General features: G+C 45.6%; 2 protein-coding genes across 5 annotated transcripts in view; one reads left to right on the top strand and one right to left on the bottom strand.

Moving 5' to 3' along the window:
- Positions 1-4,144: 4,144 nt before the first annotated feature.
- Positions 4,145-19,366, bottom strand: matn4 (matrilin 4). The gene is made up of 16 exons (XM_040116062.1): positions 19,291-19,366; positions 17,776-17,951; positions 17,378-17,536; positions 16,690-16,921; positions 14,799-14,921; positions 13,970-14,092; positions 13,196-13,318; positions 10,750-10,872; positions 10,112-10,234; positions 9,791-9,913; positions 8,219-8,316; positions 7,811-7,942; positions 7,216-7,399; positions 6,951-7,103; positions 5,701-5,805; positions 4,145-4,203 (listed from the first exon to the last, which is right to left on the bottom strand). The coding sequence occupies exons 1-16, from the start codon at positions 19,364-19,366 to the stop codon at positions 4,145-4,147; spliced, it is 2,112 nt and encodes a 703-aa protein (XP_039971996.1).
- The window catches only part of rbpjl (recombination signal binding protein for immunoglobulin kappa J region-like), a 38,017-nt gene continuing 30,943 nt past the window's right edge, over positions 16,844-23,917 (top strand). For all 4 annotated transcript variants that reach the window (XR_005706317.1, XM_040116057.1, XM_040116058.1 and 1 more), the window contains exons 1-2: positions 16,844-16,956; positions 19,276-19,457. The gene's annotated coding sequence lies outside the window, so the exon portion shown is untranslated. The remainder of the gene's footprint in view (positions 16,957-19,275; positions 19,458-23,917) is intronic.

Genomic DNA, 23,917 nt, shown 5'->3' with positions numbered 1-23,917 from the left:
GTGTCTCTGACACACACTGACAGCAATGTAAATTCCCTGCTTTTATCCTCAGTCTATCAAATTTACACCAGAATGAATTTCCATATCCTGTAAACCAGTTTAGAGCTGAAGTGATTCGTTGATTCACTAAATAGAAAATTACACGGCAACATTTTTGATAATCCTTTAATTGTTTAAGTAATTTTTTAAAAGCAAATATGATAAAAATTAACCCGTTTCTAACCGTTTGAGAGACAGAAAAAAAGACATTCGATCACCAAGGACTTGAGGCAGATATGAATGGCACCGTTCAATATTTTCTGACATTTTAACGGCAAGGGGTGAATCTATTAATCGTAAAAAAATATATATATATTTACATTAAGTTGAAGCGCTGATTTCAATGTCAAGTTTGGCTACGTAAGAAATGTGGGAGTTCTTCCCTGTTTTTCTGGCATTTTATAGACCAAACGTTTAGTTAAAAAAATCTAGATTTTAATCTGCAGATTCATCAATAATGGAAAATAGTAATTTGCTGCAGGCCTGCTTTCATTTACCGACACTCATCAGTTTCAGTAAAACTTTTTGTCATACTTGTTGTCGGTTGTTCGAAAAAGAAATACACTGCTGGAACAAACAGGTCTTGCATCACTGTCTTTGGAGAAAATGTGTTTAAGGTCATCGTCAGTGACGACGCTCCGTGTTTGAAAACAGTGAGCGAGCCCCACTGGAGCTGCTCTTTAATCACAGCAAAGTGAAGTCCACGAGGAATTAGCTTCGTTCCTTCAAGTGTTGCACGACTCTTATGTCCTTTCAAGAAGAAACAAAACTTCCCGTCGACCCGTTGAGAGGAGACTTTTGTCACCCGGGTACTTTTTCGCCGTTCAAATGAAACTGGAGTCCTGAAGAAATTCTCCTCCTCGTGGGTTTTACAGAGAAAAGTTCAGTATTTAGATCTTCTGGGTTCCTCACAGTCGATCACCCAGTGACCCTTGTTTTTAAAGATATAAGGGGTCAAAAACACCCGTCTCACAGTCAGAAATTGTCACTGACATAAGTAGACAATGTAGATTATGTCTTTTGTCCTCATGTGCGAGAGGTTCTCTGAACTTTATAAGTTAATTTCGTAGTATTGGTGGAATGAAAGATGAGACCTCTCCAGGAATACTTCATTATGCAAATATGCCGCACGCGGTATAGGCTCAGCTCACTGTTTTGGACCAGGGGCCCCCATTGAGTCTAAACCAAGTACCATTGTTCATTGGTAGTTGGTTGTGAGCAGAAAATAAAACACTTTGACCCCAGCGTTGTCTGACTGTGCTTTGTGGGCATGGATGGGTTACTGAACGGGCCTGATGGGCACAGGCTCAGGGGCCCAAGGGGGTCTGGGGGTCCCTGGACCAGAGCTTCTGTTTGAAGTCAAACAGATTTCTTGTTGGGAGTTTTTTTTTTTTTTTCAAGGATCCAATAAGACCTTAAACTTGAACAACCATATGCTGTAGGTCGCTTCCCTACCCTACCCTCGAAAAACAGCCATAGTCGTCACGGTAACAACAATACGACCTGTGGAAGAGCACCAGCGGCAGGCGCACCGGACCTTCATTGTCATGGCTAGAATAATAATTGGATAAATGGATAAAAGGAACAGCTTCGACTATCGGTTTCACACAGGAAACGAACGGCGGCCTCCAATGTGACAGGTCTGTGTTTTGTTGATCCATCCACCAACTCCAACCTCCTCCTAACACGGACTTTGTTGCTCTTTATACCAGGTCAACGGACGTCCTCCTTTGCCCCCATCGTAACTACCACAGTCGATAGAGGTCAAACAATAAAAGGGAACTATGGGTCGTGATAAGCTGCTGCACAGACGTCCTGCGGGTTCATTTTTATAGGACAGTCTCCGAGTATCTGCCAACCAAATCCAGTCCACTGGTAACACTTTATTTTACAAGTCCATGATTTGTAATGCCAAATAGTTCCCAAGAAATTTCCTCAGATGAACGTAATTTGGTACCAAGCATAGGGAGTTTAGGGACAGTGTTTAATAAAATTGAATTACAAGCAAACATACAGTTCAGCGTAAATGAAAAATAATGTTGCCAGTAAGAAATGAATAATTACTGGGGATTAAATGGAGTTTTTAATTGAAGTACATTTCTATTTTCCATGTCATTTGTACCAAGTTACATTGTTCTTTCCAGGAAACGTCTTGAAAAGTATTGAACAATCACAGACCAGTAAAATAAGGCATTACCTTGTTTTTGATTATTTGTTCTTAAACGTTACAGCTGCTTAAGACAGCAAACTCCCGCAACACTGGAAAAGCTGTTTAAATCAGTTTGATGACAGAACAGTTTTGCTGCCATTGAACTCGCTGCTGAATGGTGCTTTCATAGTTTTGCAGCTGCTTCCCGTAAAGAACCTCAAAGGCCGACTGCTGCTCCTGGAGTCCGTTCAGCTTGCCGCATACAGGAGCTCGCTACCTGGTCACACGGTGAGTGCAGGTGACGAGCCTGAAATGTCAAACGCTTCCCCGAAACAACACGTCACTCAGGGGTGAAAAGTTCACTCTTTTATTGCCTTCCGGGCTTTAATACAGGGATCCATCAGAAAAATACAAAAAGGTAAAGCTATTAGAAAATATACAAAAACATACAGGCATTCAAATATAAAGGGGTATGGTCTTTTTTTTTTTTTTTTTTTTATTTATTACAAAACTGCGAGAGTCAGACAATCTACCATAGTTGAGGTGGTCGTATTAATTCACATAGAGGGCCCAGTGAAGCTTCTCAGGGCTGATGATACAGTATAACTGACAGAGAGACAGATTCCATGAGAATCCTTTTAATGATTTGGACCGAAGCTTTTAGGGTCAGACAGGGTCAGATCCTCCTCTCTGGTGTTTACTGAGGCAGCGCGCTCTGGGTCGGTGGTGAATAACTGCCACAAATGCAAAGTGGACCAGCTGAGGCAGGGTTTTTTTTGGAACTCCGATCGACCTATATGTAAAAGAACACGCAGGCATGTCCGGGCTGTTGTGAGACAAAATGTAGAAAGTGCAGAGTGAAGAACAAATTTTATATACGAAAGAAAGCTCATATTTATTCAGAGTAAAATACTACCGATTCTGATAATATGAACACATCAATCAACAACAGACCACAGCTTTAGTGAATAGTGATACTTTATACTTCTAACTTCCCTTTTTTCAAAACCTAACCCAGTTTCCCGCTCAACAGTTCTTCCCACCACGAGGCCAGACAGGCCTGCGAGTGAAACATCGGTTTTCTACGGGAAAACAAGTGATGGTTTCGTTTGAAATCGACCCAGGCCAATTTAAAACCGGGAGTGGTAACAACACTTCATTTTCGCTAACTCCTGCTCTCTCCCCTCTAACGGTTTTTTTTATTTTATCTGCTATTCTATCCTTGGTTAAAAAAAACAAAACAAAACAAAAAAACTGCTATAAATACGTCATATTTAACAAACCGTACAAAACAGATCAAGTATAAACAGGGCACTAAGAGAAACAGACGAATGGTGTGTGACTGTGAATGATGAACACTGATGCTCATGTTCTCTCACTGAATACTGTTTTGTGCTTATATCTAATATCTACAGTACATTGATTACATCAAGTTTACAAAGATACCAACATGCCCACCATCCTCTTTGTGCGTCTGACTGCACAGGTGAAGTGCGATAACATGTGTCACACGGAGCTTCATAACGGGTTAAACGATCTCTCGAATTTATCCGTAACTCTGTTTGTCTGTTGGCACGTGTAAACTGTAGGTTTGCACGAATATGCAGGCAGAGTCCCAGACGCGAACAGATGTCCCGGGGAATCCTGAAAATTTCATACTCATCTGTTTTATGACAGCGTTTTTCGTCTCGTAACTACTGCTTTGCTCACTGATTATCAATGACTTTTTTCTTTTTTTTTTTTCTTTTTCTTTTTTTTTTAAACAAAAAGTGTACAATTCCGGTAATTGACATCTTTACCAAACGCTTTGTGAAAAGACACTTTGGATTGTCCATTGATTAGAAGGGTTTCTGATTTCCCCTGTAACTGATCTGTCCAGGATGTGCCCTCCTCCTCCTCCTCGTTCGGCTCTTCTTCCCCCGTGGCGTCCGATGTTCGCTCACTGTGATGACCAGATCACTTCCTGGAGAGAAGCTGGTTCTCCAGCTGCTCCAGACGAGCAGTCATCCCAGTCAGTAGATCCGTGATTAAGGAATAAGAAAGACTGTATTGGTAGGTAAAGTACGGGTGTACGTGCGCGTGCATCCATCAGATTTTTGACAGATATCAAGTATTTCACAGAATAACACTTTTTTTGTTATTAAACAGCTGTTTTCAAATATTCTCTCAATATTTTTCAGAACTGAAAACTAACCAAACCAAACTGACCCTCTATATTTCTTACTCTTGACAAATCTCATGAAAAGACCAAACACCAGCACTGTGTGAGTCCATGTGATTGTGTGGTGCTTTTACTCCAGCAGAGGATCAGAATACTTCTTCCACAAGTGAAAGTCACACAACAACACAAACAAACGGACCAACTGTGGCAGCGGTAGGCCGGCAGCTCCCGTGTTTCTGAGAGGTAAAATTGCTGTTTCTGTCAATGGAGTCCGGTGGCTTTGAGCGGAGCGACGCAACAGCTGTTTCTGGTTAAACAAATAGGTCTGTGTCCGTAGGAATCCTATACATAACGCTGTCAGACACTTACAATAACAATCTGGGCGTGCTTTGACACCCGGTTTGATGAGATAGCAGCAGCCGTCTAGCGCTTGCCGGGTAAACCGCTCCGAGTTCTTAGTAGCGGATCGACATTCACACCCAAAAACAGGTTCAAAATTCCCGGAGTTATCCTTTAATCCACATTTGTTGCTCTAGTGAGTGGTTACAGCAGCAGGATTGTGTGTGTGTGTGTGTGTGTGTGTGTGTGTGCGTGGGACCGAGTCAAAGTAAACTAGAGCGTGTGCGTTCGTGGTGATGAAGGAACATGTCGGCTCACTGATGAGTTTTTATAGTTTTAAAACAGCGGTGGGAGTCTGTGGCGCAGGGGAATCAGGTCGGGGTGTTTTACACAGGCGCAGTAGGATCAAGTCGTTGTTGGTTTTGGTCTTTTCACGGGATTTGTCGGGATTGATGTGAGATATGAGTCTTCCAAGGGACCAGGCTCCGCACACTCAAAGTCCCGCTGAGTGGAAAGACAGATGTAAGTGCAGTCATAGCTCTACATCTGTACAGAACATTACCTCGGCCTGAAAATTCGGTGACTACATGCACTCTGGCAGATTCCTCGTAGCCACGAACCCACGGGGAAATGTCACCCAAATTACGGGTATTTTCCCGTCTTCCCGACGGGCCACGGGTCATTAGTCCCGTTGTTTCCTGGGCGAACTACAACCAGCTCCTCGCGCACATGCCGATTAGAGACGGAGGTCACCGAGGCCGAGGTCGCAGGAGGATCCACAGGACAGGAAACCTGAAATAACATGTTATTCTGCTACCCAAAGTTATATATTTACATTTCCCTGATCTTTGCTGTTTTCTCTTCAAATACCAGATCATTGTAGGTGTTTCTTTTTTTTACATTCATTTTTTAAATCCCGCCTCAGGCCATCGGAGCCCCCCCCCCCTCCAGGTTCCGTACCAAAGGTTAGAGAATACCCTGCGTTTGGCTGAAGACGTCTGAAAAAGGATATGTTTCTGTGTGAGCTGCTCCAGGCTGCTCATGGTGGCCTGCTGGAACTCCACCAGACTCTCACAGGCACATGGGTCCTTCACCTCGATCTCCCCCTGACTCTCCTCTGCGGACACACAGAGAGGGAGAGAAGACTCAGAAACACATGGACACACCTTCACTCTGTCCGCTCGTACTTTCACCTCGTCAAGTTTGTCTCGACACGAGGGGTTCGTAAAACACGGTTCACTGCTGCAGTTTAAACTGCCCTTCGGCATTTAATGAACGAACTACTGTAGCTAAGAGTTTCCCCTTGGAAAAAAAAACTTTAGTGCTCACACATGAAACCAGAAAGTTAAAATTCTAAATTACCACCCTCCTCAATGTGGACTTCTCATGCTGGATCAGGTCATATTCTATTTTTGGTGTTCTCTAATTTGATTTTTGCTTAACATGTTAGTGCTTTTTCTCCAGCTGTCATGTTGTGTCTTTGACAGTAGATGGAGACACGTACACGTGCTCCGGGACCCGTATCACCTGTGAGTCTCACCTTTTGAATTTCACTTCATGTTGAACAAAATCTTAAAGTTTATAATAATTTAGAATTATTTTGAGATAGTTTTTTTTTTTTTAATGTCTGGAAAATGTTTAATTTGAGAAAATGAAACAGTGGAGTAAACAAACCGCCGTAGGTTGTAGGCGCGTGCCAGAACAGTGTGGTGCATTCAGATCATGCTCCTACCTTCTTACTCCCCAAACCTATTCAACGAATCGTGATACGTATGAAAGCTCATCGTGTGTTTCGAATGCAAAACCTTCAACTGCAACTAACACATGTGCTCAGCCATCATATGAAGTAAACGCGCTGGAGTAAAACATACAGTCTGTGCGTACGTGATGTAGAGGAGGTTTAAAGTTGCACTTTTTTTGACCAGTGCAGTACCGGAGAAAAGAACTGGTTATATGACCAGCGATTGTCTGATCCACTGCACAGACATTAAGAGGATGACCAGCTACCGTTTGGGTGCTTTTTCTATTTAAAAAAAAACAAAAACAAAAATGGGTCCACTAGTAAAACATCGATAAACACGAGATGAACCATGGGAATTATTTGCTCCTGTCACCTGCAGGCAAAAAGATTTCTGGTGAAATGTTGAGTAGTATTGTAGGTTTTCTTTTCTCTTATGTGGCTCCTGTAAGTTTGCTAATATGCTGTTCTCTGCGCTGCGGGTCCACGTCCAGGTCCAGGTCCAGCAGGGTACAGTACCGTACCTGGGCAGACATTGAGTTTGAGGTTCTCAGCGATGGTGCTGATGGCGGTGAAGTCGGTGGTGTAATAGAAATGTTTCTCCACGGGCTCAGAGGCGATCTCGCGAAGCTCGTCTTCGACAGCTTTTCCAACGCCCACGGCGTACATGGTGATACCTGCATACACACGCAAACACACACATCACAGACGTACATGCCGTGTCAGCATTGATCGACAATAACCGATGGGTATAGATCGGGTTTGACCCTCTCGCTAGTTGAGCCGTACCGGCTTCCTTGGCCTTCTTGGCGTACTCAGTGATGTCGTCCTGGGAGCGTCCGTCTGTGAAGACCAGTCCGATCCGGGGGATGTTGCGGCTGGAGGGACGAGCGCCCTCCGCCTCTGAGAAACTGTTCTCCAGCATGTGCTTTAGGGCCAGACCTGTCATGGTTCCTTTCTCCATGTATTCGACCTAGACACGGGCAAAAGCGATGTTTTAATTCCCGGCTGCCGCAACGGAAGTCAGCAGAGGTCAGTTGATGAAGGCACATCCTGTGCTGCAGGCCGAGAATTTGTCGCTGTTGGACGTCCAGGAACTAAGTCTGTGTGGGGAGTGAGTTTCTTTTGTAATTAGGTCCGAGTTAGAATTTAGATCACACGGCCCCCTCTATTCACACAGATTGTGCCACCTTTGGGTGAGGCTGTCTGTTGCACAATGAACGTGGGCCCGCTTCACTTCCCACTTAAAATTCTCTTAAGTTGACGTATTGGCTTCATTTTGGGAATGCTGGACAGTAGTCCCTGTACACCGGTAGTCGGTGATGCGTCTGGTGCGAAAACCTAAAACTGCAGGTAATTTGTAAGCGGAAAGCGGCAACTTTACCTTCATGACTGCAGCTTTGATCTCATCGGCAGAGTGGTACATGTTGAGGGGGAACTCGGTCCTGACCCGGCTGGAGTACTGGACCAGACCCACTCTGGTACCATGAGCGGACACGTCCAGAGAGTCCACCACCTGAGGCACAGGAGGGGGTGAGGGCAGCGCTGACACATGACACTGGCGACTCTGTTTATGTGCTTCTGTTACTATGCACTTTTTACAATGTCGTTGTGTTGTCATCCAATCGCAGCAAAAACATCAACCTGAAATCCTTCTGGGGGAATATTTTTTTAGATCTAACATCGCCACACTGCACTCGGTTTGTTTTTTTGTTGCTATTTACGATAAAGCGTGTGATACACGATGACGGCGCGGTGCTGCAGTTGCCCACATGAATAAACGTGCCCCCACCTGGTTGACGAACTTTTTGACCAGCTCGAAGTTTTGAGGGCGGACGCTCTTGGAGCCGTCAATCAGAAGCACCAGGTCGATGTTGGCAGACTTGCAGGCTGAAGGGAGAGGGAGAGGGAGAGAGATGAGGAAGAGCGATGGTGACTCTCCCTCTAATAAAACCCGTGGTGATCTCCAAAAGTCTTTGGAGCTGTTATGGAAGTGCCTCTATAAAAACATAAGGGCAGTTGCCATTTTATTTAAAAAAACAAAACAAAATGGCCCAATATTCCCTCAATATTTTGTGTCAGCAGGCAGACATATTGGTTCAACTCGAGTATTCAGACATAGCAACATTAGGAAAGAGCTCGGCGTCTTGCTCACAGGCTGCTTTTCCGGTTACCGCCAGAGTCGTCATAGTAACACAGGACGCCGTGCACTTGACTCCAGCATTTGGAGCGGTGCTCTTAAAGTTGGACACGGAACAGATGATAAATGAGACTGTACTGCAGCAAATCTCCACGTGAAGCTGCCGTGTGAAGGCTACTGGCAGGCACTTTGGGCCTCGCTCAGCCTCCCCGGAGGGAAGAAAAATGCAAACGATCATCGTTTGTCCCGCCAGTTTGTCCCAGACATAACTGAGCTGCTTTTGACATCAGTGTGAGATTTGGTTTGTTTTCTCATCCACCTTTACTTCCTCCCCTTTATTTCGTAACCCCTCTTCTTCTCTCGGTCTGATCATAATCTGTACTCTTGATGGTTTTTCCCTGCAGTAAGGCTCATCCGATCGCGCCGTCATTGATATAGGTGTCATTCGTAGCAGATTTCTCACTCATTGACTTATATCATCGCTGAATTCGGTGACTACATGCAATCTGGCAGATTCCTCGTAGCCACGAACCCACGGGGAAATGTCACCCAAATTACGGGTATTTTCCCGTCTTCCTGACGGGCCACGGGTCATTAGTCCCGTTGTTTCCTGGGCGAACTACAACCAGCTCCTCGCGCACATGCCGATTAGAGACGGAGGTCACCAAGGCCGAGGTCGCAGGAGGATCCACAGGACAGGAAACCTGAAATAACATGTTATTCTGCTACCCAAAGTTATATATTTACATTTCCCTGATCTTTGCTTTTTTCTCTTCAAATACCAGATCATTGTAGGTATGTAGGTATATAACACATGTCAGGGGAGCAGAGTAAACGCTTACCCCTCTCACCAGAGACCTGGATTCATTCCCCTAATTCTAGTTCTGAGTGTTTCCTGTTTTGTTATCTGTCCCCTGCTCCTCTTAAATTTGCTAGCTTCGCTTCCTGCTTCCGTCAGCCCCCGTTTCTGCATCGGTCGCCGGCAGCGCTCCTCTGTGGTCCCGCGGGACCCGCGGGGCCCTGAACTCCCCCGCAGCCCTCTAACAGCAGCGGCTCCGAACCAAACTTACTGATGACGTTGTGCTTTTTTTTCTTTGTGATCGTAAGTGACGGTGGTCTGGGGGTGACCCCGTCGCGCAATGCCCGCGGCGGCAAGTTGTTTTGAGCGGCTCAAATGATCTTGTACTGTGCAGATAATAGTCCCGCATCGGAGGGTCCACTCACTGCCGCAGCTCTTGCCGTCCTCCTGCAGCAGCTGTCCCTCTGGACAGACGCAGTAGTAGGATCCCGGAGTGCTCACACACTGGTGCTCACAGCCATGCTCCACCGTGTTACACAGGTCCATGTCTGCGAAAACACACGGGTCATAGACACGTTACACATGAATTACACCCGCAGGGACACAGATACATGACAAGCTGACTACTGTTACTGTCGTTGACTTCCGTTCCCCCTAAGCTGAGCTCAGAAAACACAGTGAGAGAACAGCAGGCAGCTAAGGAGAGCTACAGGCTGAAAGCTGTTTTGCGTGGGAACTTCACTGACTTGTGCAGGTCTTCTTGTCTTTGTTGAGTTTGAATCCCTTGTTGCAGTCGCAGGTGAAGACGCCCGGCGCGCTGACGCAGATCTGCTCGCAGTCGTGTTTCCCCTCGGCGCACAGGTCAATGGCTACACACACACACACACGCACACACACACACACACGCACACACACAGATTTATTTCCCATTTGTAATCAATGGATTAGTGGGACATTGCATGTGATTGTTTGGAGTGTTTCTCTTAGTTTCTGTGTGTCCACAACCAGAGGAAACATGCTACTGACCCCCTGTTTACACAGTTACCGGCTGCAAATCAAGGAACCTGTTTTTTAGATTAACAAAGTCCCCGAGTCCAAACTCATGTCTTCAGAATGCTTACTTACCCTGAGCACCAGGACCCTGGGGGGACTGAATCTACAATGACTGCAAATGCAAACAGGAACTATTTGGTATTTTTACGAGACTGACATTATTAATTGATTATGAAATGGGTCATTGAATCATTTGATCGAATAATTCAAGCAACTATACACAGTACCACTTCTTTTCCACTTCATATGAAAGGCCAGGAGCGATTTCCTCTCATGGTGAATGTGTGTGTGTGTGTTGGTGTGTGTGTGCTGGTGTGAGGGCCTGACTAACGCGTGCAGGTCTTCTTGTCCTCATTGAGTGTGTATCCTTGGTTGCAGTCGCAGGTGAAGACGCCCGGCGCGCTGACGCAGATTTGATCACAGTCATGTTTCCCCTCGGCGCACAGGTCAATGGCTACACACACACACACACACACACACACACACACACACACACACATAGAGTTAAAGTGTGTGTGTGTTTGTCTGTGTGTCTGTGTGTGTCTGTGTGTGTGTGTTGAAAACATGGCCATTTTATTGCTCTTGTACAAAAAAACTTTCCAGGTACAATTTCTCTTTTTTTCTTCTTCCTGGTAACAATATGAAAACCTTTATCTCTATCTGAGCCAACAAGCATTTTTTAGTGGTTGGGTCCGTGTTGGACGTGGCTGTAAAGGTTCCCTGCTAAGTGCTCAACAGAGGACAAACAGTGAGGGCCAAATATTAACTCCTGGATGTGGAGGACAACATCTGCTGAGTGAAAACTTTGCGAGATACTGGGGATTGTTGAAAACGAAATCTGCGACATTCCCTTTCATGCAGGTGGATTCTTTCATAATGAGGTCGAAATTGAAATTCGCTCTGACTCACACATACCTCATCCTGTTTATAACCTGAAAATGACCCTGTGTATTTAAATGTAAGTTATGAAAAAGCCCAGAGCAGCTGCACCAGCAGGAACGTAACAATCTACTATTTAAAGTGCTTCTCTTTACATGTTATTGCTGCGGTATTTGGGTTAAATGGACGACGCAATGACACGGTGTGTCGCTCGCGCTTTGAAGCTTTGCGTGGCTCCAAGGGCAACGCGAGTCCCTGGTTATCCGAAGGCTGTAAATTGTCTTCACTTTCCTGTCAGGGAGGTGCCATAACTGCAGGTGTTGCCTGCGGACCCGCCTCTGACTCATCTGCGCTCGGCTGCGCGCACGAATCTGTGCAAACATGTTGTGGTCGCGTGCGTTGCCACAAATGAGACTCCTTCCTGTGCGGCAGGCGTCTGTTAAGACTCAGTCATATTAATATTTAGAAAACAGAGTTTCTGCTGACTGCTTCACCACAAAGCGCAGTCACCGCTCACGGCATGACGGCAGATGTCGATCACTTCTGCTGCATTAATTACTTAAGATCCCTTTTAATCCACTGGTCAATTCTGAGATTTTTGGAGTATTTTGCTTCCGTATCGTCTCTTCTTTCAGACTCGTGGAAAGAAAACGTGTAAATTATGCATTTGGGTGTTTATTTTACTTCACGTTGTCTGTATTTGGGTCTGCAGATTTCAATTGCACCACACATCTTTAAAGGCCATTTTCTCAAAATGAGTTTTTTTCTCATACACTGATCCAGAAATCTCCACTTCAGTGGCGCTTGCTTGCGCCAAACTTTCCAGTTTTATTCCCGTCTGTGTTCGGAGGGTTTTTACAGAGGGGTCTGTCCGTATATCATTCATAACCGGATTTATGTAACATTTTATTCCTAGAAACATGGGGAAAATTGATTTTTTTTTTTTATGGCTGCTGACAGTATTTTGAACCGGACTTGATCCAGTGTTCAGATTTCGGTTCTGGAAATGTATGCAACTTAGCTCATATTTAATCGGATTTGCCTAATTTTCACATTTAAACATAAAATTTCAAAAACTTGCAATAGAAAAAAATAACGGTCTCTGTGTAAGTAAGCAACTGGGGAAGTTTCGCGGTGAAATCTATTAGTTACATTTTTTACCCTGTTCACCTGCAGCGTCTGGCCTCAACACTGACTCTCAAACCAAAGGGACCATGTTAGAAAATGTATTTTTAAAAACGGTTGAAGATCAGTTTTTCTTTTTCTTGTCTTTTTCTAGTAGACGCGTCAATGTGTCCTACTGTAACGATGAAGACTTTAACTGACAGAAAGCCAGGACACTATGTGGTTTGGTCTTCTAAGCCTTCGCCTGCTCTCCTCACCTGTGATTCTTTCGTCACATTGAGACACCTTCTCCTGCATTATCGCCCGATGTTAGACTCAGTCACTCACTAACCAGCGTTCGCACGGGGACGCAGGGAAGGTGCGGTGTTCGCTATTCCCCCTTTGAGGTTGTTTTGGAGGATGTGACAGCTGAATCACAGGGTTTTAAAAAGTCTTGGGGCCCTTTTTTGAAAAGACTCAGGCTGTTGCCGGCGTCTTGTGGGGCCGCTGACAGTCCAGACTAGCAGTGAACGCACAAATTCATCGATCAGCAGCTGCATTCTCCCTCTGTTGCCCCGGCGAAATCTTAAAATGGTCTAGTGCCACATTTCAGAGATACATTTTGGGAAAAGGTTCAACGATCCTTTTTAAAACCCCCCATGGATGTTAGTGGCTGGGTTAGGCAGGTTTCATTGTAATAAGATCTGATCTGCGCCTCCATAATACCGGCAGAGGACAACATGGCTGTGTCTTAACAGTCTGTGAGTTTAGTCTCGTGTCTTTGTCCTACTTACCCTTGCAGGTCTTGCCGTTGTCCAGCAGCCTGTATCCCTCGTTACAGCGGCAGCGATAGCCATTGAGCACACTCACACACTCATGATCACAACTGTGGTTCCCAAACGAACAGTAGTCGATCACTGAGGGGGAGGAAAGCAGCGAGGACTTAAGCAGCAGAGCGGACAGCAGCAAGGTGTGTGGGGTTGCGCCTACGGTCCCTTTGCCTCACAGATCTTACCTCCAAAAAGCCAAACTCGCTGCTGAGAGCTAGAGAATGACGGCTGAAGTCATGGTTGTAGGTAACGTGGCTCTTAAAGCTACGTTTTCTTTCTTACTAGACACATATTTTAGTGTTTGTGAACAAAGCATTTACTCTAAAAGATGAAGGGTTCCAAGCAGGGCTACGGGTATATAAGGATGTACAGGAACATATGGTATTTCACGATTTTACATGCGAGATGAGGTAACGTTCGGAGCATGTCAGCATGCCCAGCTAATCCTTTCATCGTGCAGCAGGAGGGACGTAGTACAAACCCACACTCGGCTTCATGAAGCAGCAGAGAAATCGGCAGCTTGTGAGGATCGGAATCCATTTCAGCATGAGTAGACATGACATGAATTCAAGCCGAACACACACGGGGGGGACGCCAAGAGCTGCTGTCTCCAAATGAACCCGTGTGGCTCATTTGGAGTTTGTGACCTTACGATACGGTGTGTTTGAATTACAGTTTCCAGACGCCTTTGTGTGTTTGTGTGCTTTGTGCATGTCTGTGCGCGTATGTGGGACTAACTTGAGCAGGTCTTCTTGTCCTCGTTCAGTTTGTAGCCTTTGTTGCAGTCGCAGGCGAAGGAACCAGGAGAGCTCACGCAGATTTGCTCACAGTCGTGCTTCCCCTGAGCACACAGATCTATGGCTGAAACACACACACACACACACATCGAGATGAGAGGAGTCACTATTTTCCTTGTCGTTAAATGTGGATTAAAAAATCATCTGACTTAGTGGCATCTCGTGGTGCAGGTTGCAGCCAACCGAACACCCCTCCCCTCGCCCCTCCCTTTCCAAGCGCCTGGGAGAAACTACGGTGGCCTTCGGGCAACGTAAAAACGTGAGCGGCCCTCTCTAGAGCCAGCGTTCGGTTTGTCCGTTCTGGGCTACCGTAGGAACGTGGCGGCTCCGGGGAAGAGGACCCGCTCCCTCTGTAGATACGAAGGGCTCAGTCTAAGCTAAGGAAAGCACAGCTATTCTTAGTTCCAGGTGGTTCTGCACTAATGAGAACATAATTATAAACACCATGTGACACACTGGTCCTCTAGGCCCTGGGCCAGTTTGTAAGCCCTTGTTTCTCCACTGCCAGGATAAGTTTCCCTTCCATCCTCCACACGTCAAGTGGCATTAATGTGGTACAGCCATCAAGACAACTGGTGACAGTATAGAGAACCTACTGTGAGTCTGCTTGTAATCCTGACTGTACGTCCTTATGTTCTCTGGTCTATTATTTCCACATTAACCGACGCCCTTTTGTCGGTTGGTTTATATAGTTCAAGAGAAGTTGGACATTTTGTTGCCATTGAATAACTGAACCCGATTGTTTGACTGTGGCTCCCAGTTTTCGTTACCTGCACACGTTCTCCCGTCGTCATTCAGGGTGTATCCAGGCAGACAGAGGCAGTGGTAGGAGCCCGGGGAGCTCTCGCAGATGTGCTCGCAGCCGTGGTCCGACTCCAGGCACAGGTCCACGCCTGCAGCAGAGATGAGATCGGCTCCAGGACAATGAGCAGAAGCATTATCAACGTTAAAGGCCCTGAAAGCACCATTCCTCAATCAGCTTCTTACTATGACCAGGTGGGTCCTTCAAGAACACACAGTTGTCTGCCGAACTCTGTGTGTGTGTGTGTGTGTTTCTGTTATCCTCTCACTGATTTGAAGGACCTTGGTCTCAGTACTTCTGTGAACCAACCAGGATTTAGCAACATTTGAATCCGAATCTGATGACGGTTGTTGAGATTTTTTTTTTTTGTTCATGTTTCCTGTCAATCAAATCTGATCAAACCTGATCAAACCTGATCAAACCAAACCCCTCAGAGTCTGGATGAGGCAGATTATCTGAGTTTTAGCATAAAAATCTTATTGAATAAAAACTATTCGGCCGCCTACATTACCCACAGTGCCTCTCGACCCCTGAAGGAGGACGAGGAGCAAACTACACCCTTAGATTTCGTTCATTTTCAAACCTCTGTCTTCACACGGCTCCCTCCGGGGGCCACGGAAGACTTTAGACAACGTTGACAGTGCAGCAGTACTCCCTGACCCCTGTAGACGGACACTGATGTGTAAAGAACGCTTTGAAGAAATTCTTCATTTGGTTTCAGACCAAACGTTCAGGGGCTCTAACGAGAATATTACGTCCATCAACTTTGTCGTGGTGATAATCATCAGTTTCGAGTCCACTTGGGAGCAGATTAGCAGCAAAACAACTGTGTCAGGATGAAATTTCTTCAGTCACTTGTACAGTATGCTAACGTTTTAAAATTCATTTTCTCAGAACCCTCAGCACTGCATCCTGCTGCCCCGTGTGCAGACACACGGGTTTGAACCCAGTTTGAACCCGGCTTGGACCCGGTGAGTGGTTTTATCGTCGCAGCAGCACCTCTCAAACACAAACATTTCTTTTTTTTTTTATTGATTGCTTAATTTGCTCCTTCATAGTGACTTCTTAATACTTTATTTGTTTGCCTTTACTCTTTTCCATCTCCCACTGAAGAAAGCCAGAGATTTTTTCTTTTCAATCTATGATAATAGCAGTATGAGGACATATTTTGCTCTTAAGGGATTTGAGGAGGCTGTTATGAAAAGTATTAAGTTCTGTGGGGTTAGATGGGCACGGTGTTTTTTTTTTTTGTTTTTCTTTTTCCTGGCCAGACGTTCATAGTGTTTTTAATTACGCAGAGAATCCAGTGTTGTCCCAGATGAAGCCAACATCATGAAATTTCAACTGCGGAGACTTGGCTGCAGGTTTTTACTTGTCTCATGTTGAGGCGACTTCATATAAAAGTAATCCATTAGTGGCATCAAATGTGAAAGTTTTCACACGTTTCAGGTGGAGATTTGAACAAAAATGTGACATCAAATCCATAGAGAATTACTCGTCTCATAGGTAAGTTTTCAGATTCCAGTAAAATCATTTAATTCTGTAAAAATCAATTTTTCATTTCACTCTCTGTGCTCACGTAAACATCTGTGCTGTCTTACAAAACATAATGTAATAAAACCTGAACTTATACAACTCATCCAAACCAAGTCAAATTAAACCACCAGCCAAATGCTGTTTGATTTTGGTTTTGAATGGCATGTTTGTCTTAACGGCCACTTTTATAGGAAACCAAACATCTTTTAAAGATCCTGTTCTGATTGAAAAATGGTTTTTGGCAAATCCAGTACTAAAATGTCAAATGTACACTATGGATTTTTATAGGCAGTGAGGTTATTTCCTTTCCTCGGCAGTCTTACCGCAGAGCTTGTCCTGGAACTGCAGTCCAAACTGGTGAATTAGATCGAATGACTCCACCAGGAAGACGTGGTCTTCGAAGGGCGGGGACGCCATGGCTCTCAGTGATGTCATATCGGCCCTGGCCACCCCCACGGCGTAGATCTCGATGCCTTTCTCTCTGGCCTCAGCCGCCACCTCCGCCACACGGTCCTGGGGGCGTCCGTCTGTCACGATCACGGCCACGTTGGGGACCTGTGGGGAAAGAAAACCTCAGGATCAGAGCCAAGGTAAGGAACCCGGTACAGTGGTATGGAGCTGACCTGGTAGGGAGACCACTTCACGATCACTGGCTGACATGAAATGACACAAACTTGTTTCTACCTTACGTCCCAAAGATGTTTAGATCGCTAAGTTTTGCATAAAACTTTTTTGGTCCGTATGTGTACAGGTGTTGATCAAGAATGTCAGATCAGTATCCATTCGGGGCAGCCAGTCAACCAAATCACTAACGAGTCAAACAAATTTAACCACTCGAATCAGCTGCCATCAAAATGCAGAGTATGAACTGAAGAAATTTGAACGTTGACTTATTTTTATTCACTAAAAAATGAGTCGGAGGTGCACTAAGACTATCCAAACGGGGTTGCTTGTCAGATAAACCCGAATTTTTCTAGAGGCTGTTGAGACGTGCAGGACGGCTCGCAGTACCTTTGGCCTGTCTCCCTCTTCTGCGGTGAAGGCTACATTCATCACATATCTGATGGCGAGCCCAGTCATGGTGCCTTGAGCGAGGGGGATGATCTGGTTGATGCCTTTCACCATGGTGTCCAGCTTGCTGTGCGTCTTCAGAGAGAACTCGCTGCGGACCTGAAGACAAGAGGGGACAGAGGGGAAGCGAGGGCTTTAAGTCCTCTCGTCGTGTTTATACCATCATATGGTAGAAATTAGAGGTTGATCTTCGAAAGTTAAGGAGAGGATGAGTTCAGAGGAGGGATAGGACGATGAGGATGACAAATGCTAGAAAGATTTTAAAACAAACAAACAACAGTGTTAAATATAAAGAGTTCATCACGGATGAGGACCTGGATGCGGTGCGCCTACATTACCTGGCTGGAGTACTGAACCACTCCCACCCTGGTGGTGTTGAGTCCAATATCCAGGGTGTCGAGGATGTCAATCATGAACTTCCTCATGGTCTCAAACTCATATGGCCTAACGCTGCGGGAGCTGTCGATGAGGAAGACCAGGTCCACTGGACCAGACTTACATTTCTGCTCAGGACCTGAGAGAAAGAAAAAGACCCGAAAGTTATTGACGTCGTTATTTATTTATTTTTTTTTGTCGACACATCCCATGAAAACACCACAACTGACAATGAGTTGATCTCCGTTGTCGTCCAAAAATCATTAAAAACACACAAAGGAGTAAGGAGTAATAAAGTGCCTGCTGTGAAGACGCTCTAGAAATAAAGTGACGTCTTGAACATTGTGAACAAAGTGTCTCCTACTGAACGTACAAAAACCTACATGGAAGGACAAGCCTTTTTTTTTTTCTTTTCTTTCGTGGATTTACAAACGTCTCCCTGTCGTCGTAGGTGTGTGTGTGTGTGTGTGTGTGGGTATGTGTGTGTGTGTGTGTGTGTGTGTGTGTGTGAGTGTGTTTGTTTGTGCGTGGGTGGGCGGACATGTTTTTCAGTTTGACATTTGTCTGGAGCAACAGCGGAGGCCTTCCTCGCCCGACTGGTGTAACTTTCACATTATTTACCACCTGAGCTCACGTCTCCGTGACTTCAGCCGCCACATGGCACCTGTTTTTGTCTTTAATTTTTCGGCATCACTGTGAACGCGCTCTCGTGGTGTAACATCATCTCGGCTCCGAAACTTGTAGCTTTATGAGTTGGAAGAGAATTCCTTGATTAATGTACATCCAGGATTCCTTCACAAAGGCGAAACTGGAAGCCATAACAGAAGAGACTCGGTGTCGGCGAAAGCAGGCTTGTGGGATTGTTGCGGATTCCGTCTTTAGTTTCACGAGGCATGAGCAGGGGCTGGTTTTTAACTTTTTAATAAAGATTTCCATTTCATTGTTTGGTCGTATGAATAAAGTCAGCCTCCAGCTGCAGATGTATTGAAAACCACCATCCAAATGTATAGCTCTGACATGTCCCAAAACATTGATTGCCTTTAAATAAAGTCCCGATCCACATGCTGGTGAAACGAGTCCCGTGCCGTAGCCGTGGCTGGGGCGTTCACAGCTTGGGATGTACATGGAAAGTTTCTGAACGCTCAGGGTTCGCGAGCTGCGACGTACACTGACATTTCTAACAACGTCAGCGCCCAAGAAAGTTGCTTTTAAACATTTTTTTGTCTGTTGTTTTGTCGTCCGTTATATTTTTCTTCCTAAAGATGTCGATCAAGATACAGAACAAAATACAGCTGAAAAATAACGTTTTTTTTTTTAAAGAAGGAAAACAGTGTTCTCACAACTAAAGCCATGTGAATGGCAGATATGTGTGTGTGTGCTCTTTTCCCTGATTTCCATTTGAGAGGAAGGCAGTGAAACACTGTCTTTCCTTTGTCTTCAACATTTTTCTCTTTTTCTCCCAGTACGGGCAGACTGACCTGCTTTTGGCCTGGCGGCGGCGAAGACGGCCAGGGTCAGCAGAATGAATCCACACAGCGCTCTGAGCTGTCTCATCTTTATCCTGATGATAGCGATCTAGCAGACGGGCCGATCACAGCTGGACTCGGCTGGACCTGGATTAAACCGCGAGGGGGAGAGGTGATGGGTGAGATGGAAGGAAAGCAGAAAGAAACACAGAAGAGGTTATTTGCGGTAACGTGAGAGGACATGGGTTTATGTTTAACTCCTGCTGAAGTGTCCTTTAGTAAGACACAGAATCTTGCCCATGTTATGGCTCATTTGCACTTATTTGGTGATATGTCAAAAGAAGTCGAGACGTCAAGGTCAAAGCCTGGACCAAATTCGATTGGAAAGTGAAATTTGAGATCTCCTAGGTTACATATACCGTTGCTTTGACAGCATTTCAATGAGCATGCGAGGCAGGACAAGGTCAAGCTTCGGCTTTGTCTTTTGAACAGAAACCGAAATGCTTTTGAGGCGGGAGACTCTCCTCACAAAGAGACGGAATAAAAAAAAGCCCCCAACTGACATTTTATTTTCACATTCAAGTGACACAGTCCTCTAGGGGCTGTAGGGATTAAGACTCCTGTCCGTCGGGAACAAAGAAAGAAAACAGGTGACATTGTTATAGAGCCAGAAAGTCCGCAGAGGAAGGAGGGACAGGGTGCCTGGGTGGGCCAACGAAATGTGGGACTTTGACACGGGAGACCGGTTTCTGCTTCAATGACGGTTTCTTTTAATCATAACCTTGATTGTTCCCTTAACATAACCGACTGGTTGCTTTAACCCGGGACGACCAAGTCATTTAAACCAAATCTTAGCTTTTATTTCTCAAAGGAGGATCCGTGACGGTCTTGAAAGGCAGTCAAAACTGGACACGGGTTCCTACTTTCTAAAAGAACTTCATACTTTAAAACTCAGTCTGCCAACGCTACCGGTGTTCTTCGCATGCCGAGTGTCATGTGACACAAATAACAACGGATTTGTGTCACGTGACACTGTCATTTGATGTAAACGCTCTAATCGCTCACCTGGACACCACTAAATTCCTTGCCTGTGCGTGTGTGTGTGTGTGTGTGTGTGTGTGTTTGTAAAGAGACCATAATGGCGATGATGGGCTCGTGTTGCAGTAGGACATTCCAGTCCTGCCCCATCGTAAAACGCGCGGCTACAAACACCTGGATAAGGTGCACAGCAGTTTCTGCTAATGGAAGGCTGTGGATAAACACACACAGGGTCCCTGATCTGCGTGTGTGTCTGTCAGTATCCCCGTAGGCTATCAGCTCTACCAGCAGCAGAGGGATAATGATAATGTCTGGGAAGTGTTTACGTTCAGGGCACTCGGTCAATCCAAACAGGCGGCACGAAAGCTACCTCCCTTTCTCTCGGTCCATAGAGAGGGGTCCTTCGGGGCTTTATCGGCGTCTGACCGGCAGCCAGAGGCTCTGGTCTGAGTAATGAGTCAACAGATGTAGCGGAGCACAAAGGCTGTCTCCTCTGTTTGTGTCTCTGTCTGTCTCGTCGCCCCCCTTTGTGGCTCTCGCTCTCGCGCTCCTTGCCCACTTCTCTCTCGTCTCTCGCACATGTTTTCGGGAACATCTCCGCAGTGACTGGAAGGCCAGCCGAGCATTTGGAGCACATTATTGGTGCCGGTATGTTTACAAGAATAGGCAGCGCTAACGCCTTCTACATTTTGCCGATGACCTGTACAGAATGCAATGTCCACGGTCTCGAAGTCAGTCAAAGGTCCCATGTAACACTTACTCCCCACTACTCCTGTGAGGCCTTATGTAACAGACCTGACAGAACTGCTTCCAGAAAATCCTCTGTACCAGACCAAAACAAAAGGTGACTGTTGCCTGTTTTGGCCTGAACAGTTACGACGTCCCGTCACTCCCCCCCCCATCAAATCAGGTGGATCTGTTTAACAATTTAAGAGGCACCAAAAATACCCTTTTTATTGAGGTTGAGTCCTTCATACCAGGGGCCGACGTCCTGTGGTCCATGTGTACTCTGTGTCTATGTATATATGTTAGAGCAAGAAGGAATTATTTTGGTCCTGGTTATTGTTTTGTCTGTGAGCGGGATCTCCCGACAAAAAAAATTACTGGCCCAAAGATCAACGGATCAGTTTTCGTGCAGATCTCAGCATTTAACATTTTTCTTAACATCGTGAGACGTATAAACAGCAGACACTGCATGCCTCTGCTTTCTAGTCTCGTCCCTCGAGTCTCACTCAGATTTTAACCTCAGTCCAAACCCCATGTCCTGGGGCCCGCAACCATGAAGCGAGATTGGTGGGCTACCCATCTCGGTGGTCTTTTAACTCTGGCTCCCTTTTAACCAGGCCGGACCGGCACGGCGTCCTGTGCTGCCCCGGAGCAGGTTAACTTGCCAACAGACCGACTGCCGGCCGCTGGAAAAACTGAGTCACCATTCCTACAGGATCCTGACACAGACAGAAGAATTCACAATAAAGTGACAAATAACAAAGAGCAAAGGATCTGTTCACAGGTCAGTCGGATCATTTTGCTGATCCAGGCTTTCCATGTGTCACTCCGGGTTTAAAAAAGAGCTTCCGACGAACTGAGTTTACCACAATAAATAACGACATAATGACAACTATAGCCGCATCTTGATTGCGTAAACGATCTTTTATTCCCGACACTCTAGAGGCTTTTATCGTTTTATTCCATCAACGCAGCTCAGTATAACGTGGGGAGACTTTGCGATGATGAGTGGAAACAAAAACTGAACCCTCCGTTGTCTTTTATTAGCAAAACACTCCACACGCTGTTAAATATTCCCCGTAACATTAAATGCAACATTTCAGCCAGTTAGACCTCATCAGACATGAACTCCTTTTCTCCTCCATCTCTTCTCTGGCAGCAGGAGCAGTTTTTATGTGCATCACATGTTCAGAAAAGTTTGTTCATCATCATACTGAAAAGTAAAAACGCCTTGCTCCATACTAAAGACATATATAATAATTCCTGCACTTATTTATAGCGGGAGCCTTACTCTATTATGTCGTAGTTAACAGCTCTACACGCTCACAGTCTGATATGTAAACCCGGAGTTAACGGAGCCGGTTCGTACCCGGCTTCGTGGTACAGCTTATCCAGGACGGCTGATGTCAGGGCTCAGTGCGGCCAAGATAACCCCAAGAGAGCCCGACTAAGATGAACTCGCTTTGTGACACAGGCCCTTGGACTGACCTCAATCTTAGCCCCTATCCTAACACCGGACCAGCAGGTGGTTTCACGGCGATACCAGCTTGCTCTACCTTGAGAGACGCAGGGGCGGGAAACATTAAAGCTTTAGAGTTGTAAAGAGTTGTACCTTATTTCAAACATCCAGTGACTTCTAAGAATGCAGCCTCTATTTAGAACGATATGCTCAGGAAAGCTGGTAGCCGAGGTCCCCTCATTATACAAATCTCCTGCAGACTGGGTGACGGATCCGATTCCACCTCAACGCTAAAACCAGCCCCCCCTAGAAGAGAGGACTGACCAACAGGACGCGACTTTGCAGAAGGTCCTCCGTGTGTTTCGGTTCACTCATTCTCAGGAGGATTAGTCTGAGACGCCTACGCACAAACTATCGCGTGTCAAAAGATGCCGCAGGTAGCCCGTCCAGTGTCGGCTGCAAAAGAGAGCGGGAAGAGAGACGGGAGGGAGCGGGAGAAAGAGACGGACGAGCAGATCGAACCTTGTGATGAAAGTGAGGAGACGGGAGTCACATTTTCAAAGTTTCAAACCTGATGAAAGAGAAAAGGCTTAAGTAGAAACTAAAAATGCAAAAGCATAAGGAGACTGCGTCTGTTTTTTTTATATCTAGCATTTATACTGTACACGCAGTGACCACTTTATTAAGTACTCCTGTACAATCTACCGCAGTCCAATACAACGGCTCTGCCATTAGATCTGTCTTAACGTAGCTCGTAAAGGATCTCAGTTTCTGTTGAGTTTGTCAGAAATGTGCCAATTCAGTTTTATGGTTATTACAGAGGTCGGAGTTAAAGGTGGAGTTCTACTGGACGACATTATGTTGAGACGTGTTTCTATTTTTCTGTCCACCCTGTTTACAAACATGAGGGGTCAGAATATTAGAAACACCTCTGGATATAGCAGAGTCCAGTTCAACACCATCACTGACTGTGACCTCGATACTGAAACATATGATTGAATTAACACTATGTCTGTGACAGTGTGAAGAAGGTGTCCCTAATAAAGTGAACACTGAGTGTATACTGCATACGCCGCAAATGTGAACCTCTAGTGTAGTTTCATGGAGATGGTCACCTCTAAGCATTTCATAAGTTGCACCAACGGTTACGGACTCGCGGCATTTCTGATGTCGGCCGTTATGAAAAGACAAGTCACGGTCAGATCCTCCAGATGAACAGCAACAGAGAGAAACTGTACAAGACGAGGATGATGGTTTAAGTGAAGCTCATCAATATATCAGCCTATTTCCGAGTTTGGTCTCAGTCCAGGTCTTAACAGATGAATCTGGAGCCTGAGGCTGAAAAGCGCGTGGGCGTGCGTGTGTGCGTGTGTGTGTGTGTGTGTGCGTGGGGGACGACAAAGACTCCTCAGTATA

The sequence above is a fragment of the Xiphias gladius genome, chromosome 21, assembly GCF_016859285.1.
Source record: "Xiphias gladius isolate SHS-SW01 ecotype Sanya breed wild chromosome 21, ASM1685928v1, whole genome shotgun sequence".
Classification (NCBI taxonomy): Eukaryota; Metazoa; Chordata; class Actinopteri; order Istiophoriformes; family Xiphiidae; genus Xiphias; species Xiphias gladius.
Note: the sequence above shows the minus strand (reverse complement) of the source record. Positions and strands in the feature narration are given on the sequence as shown.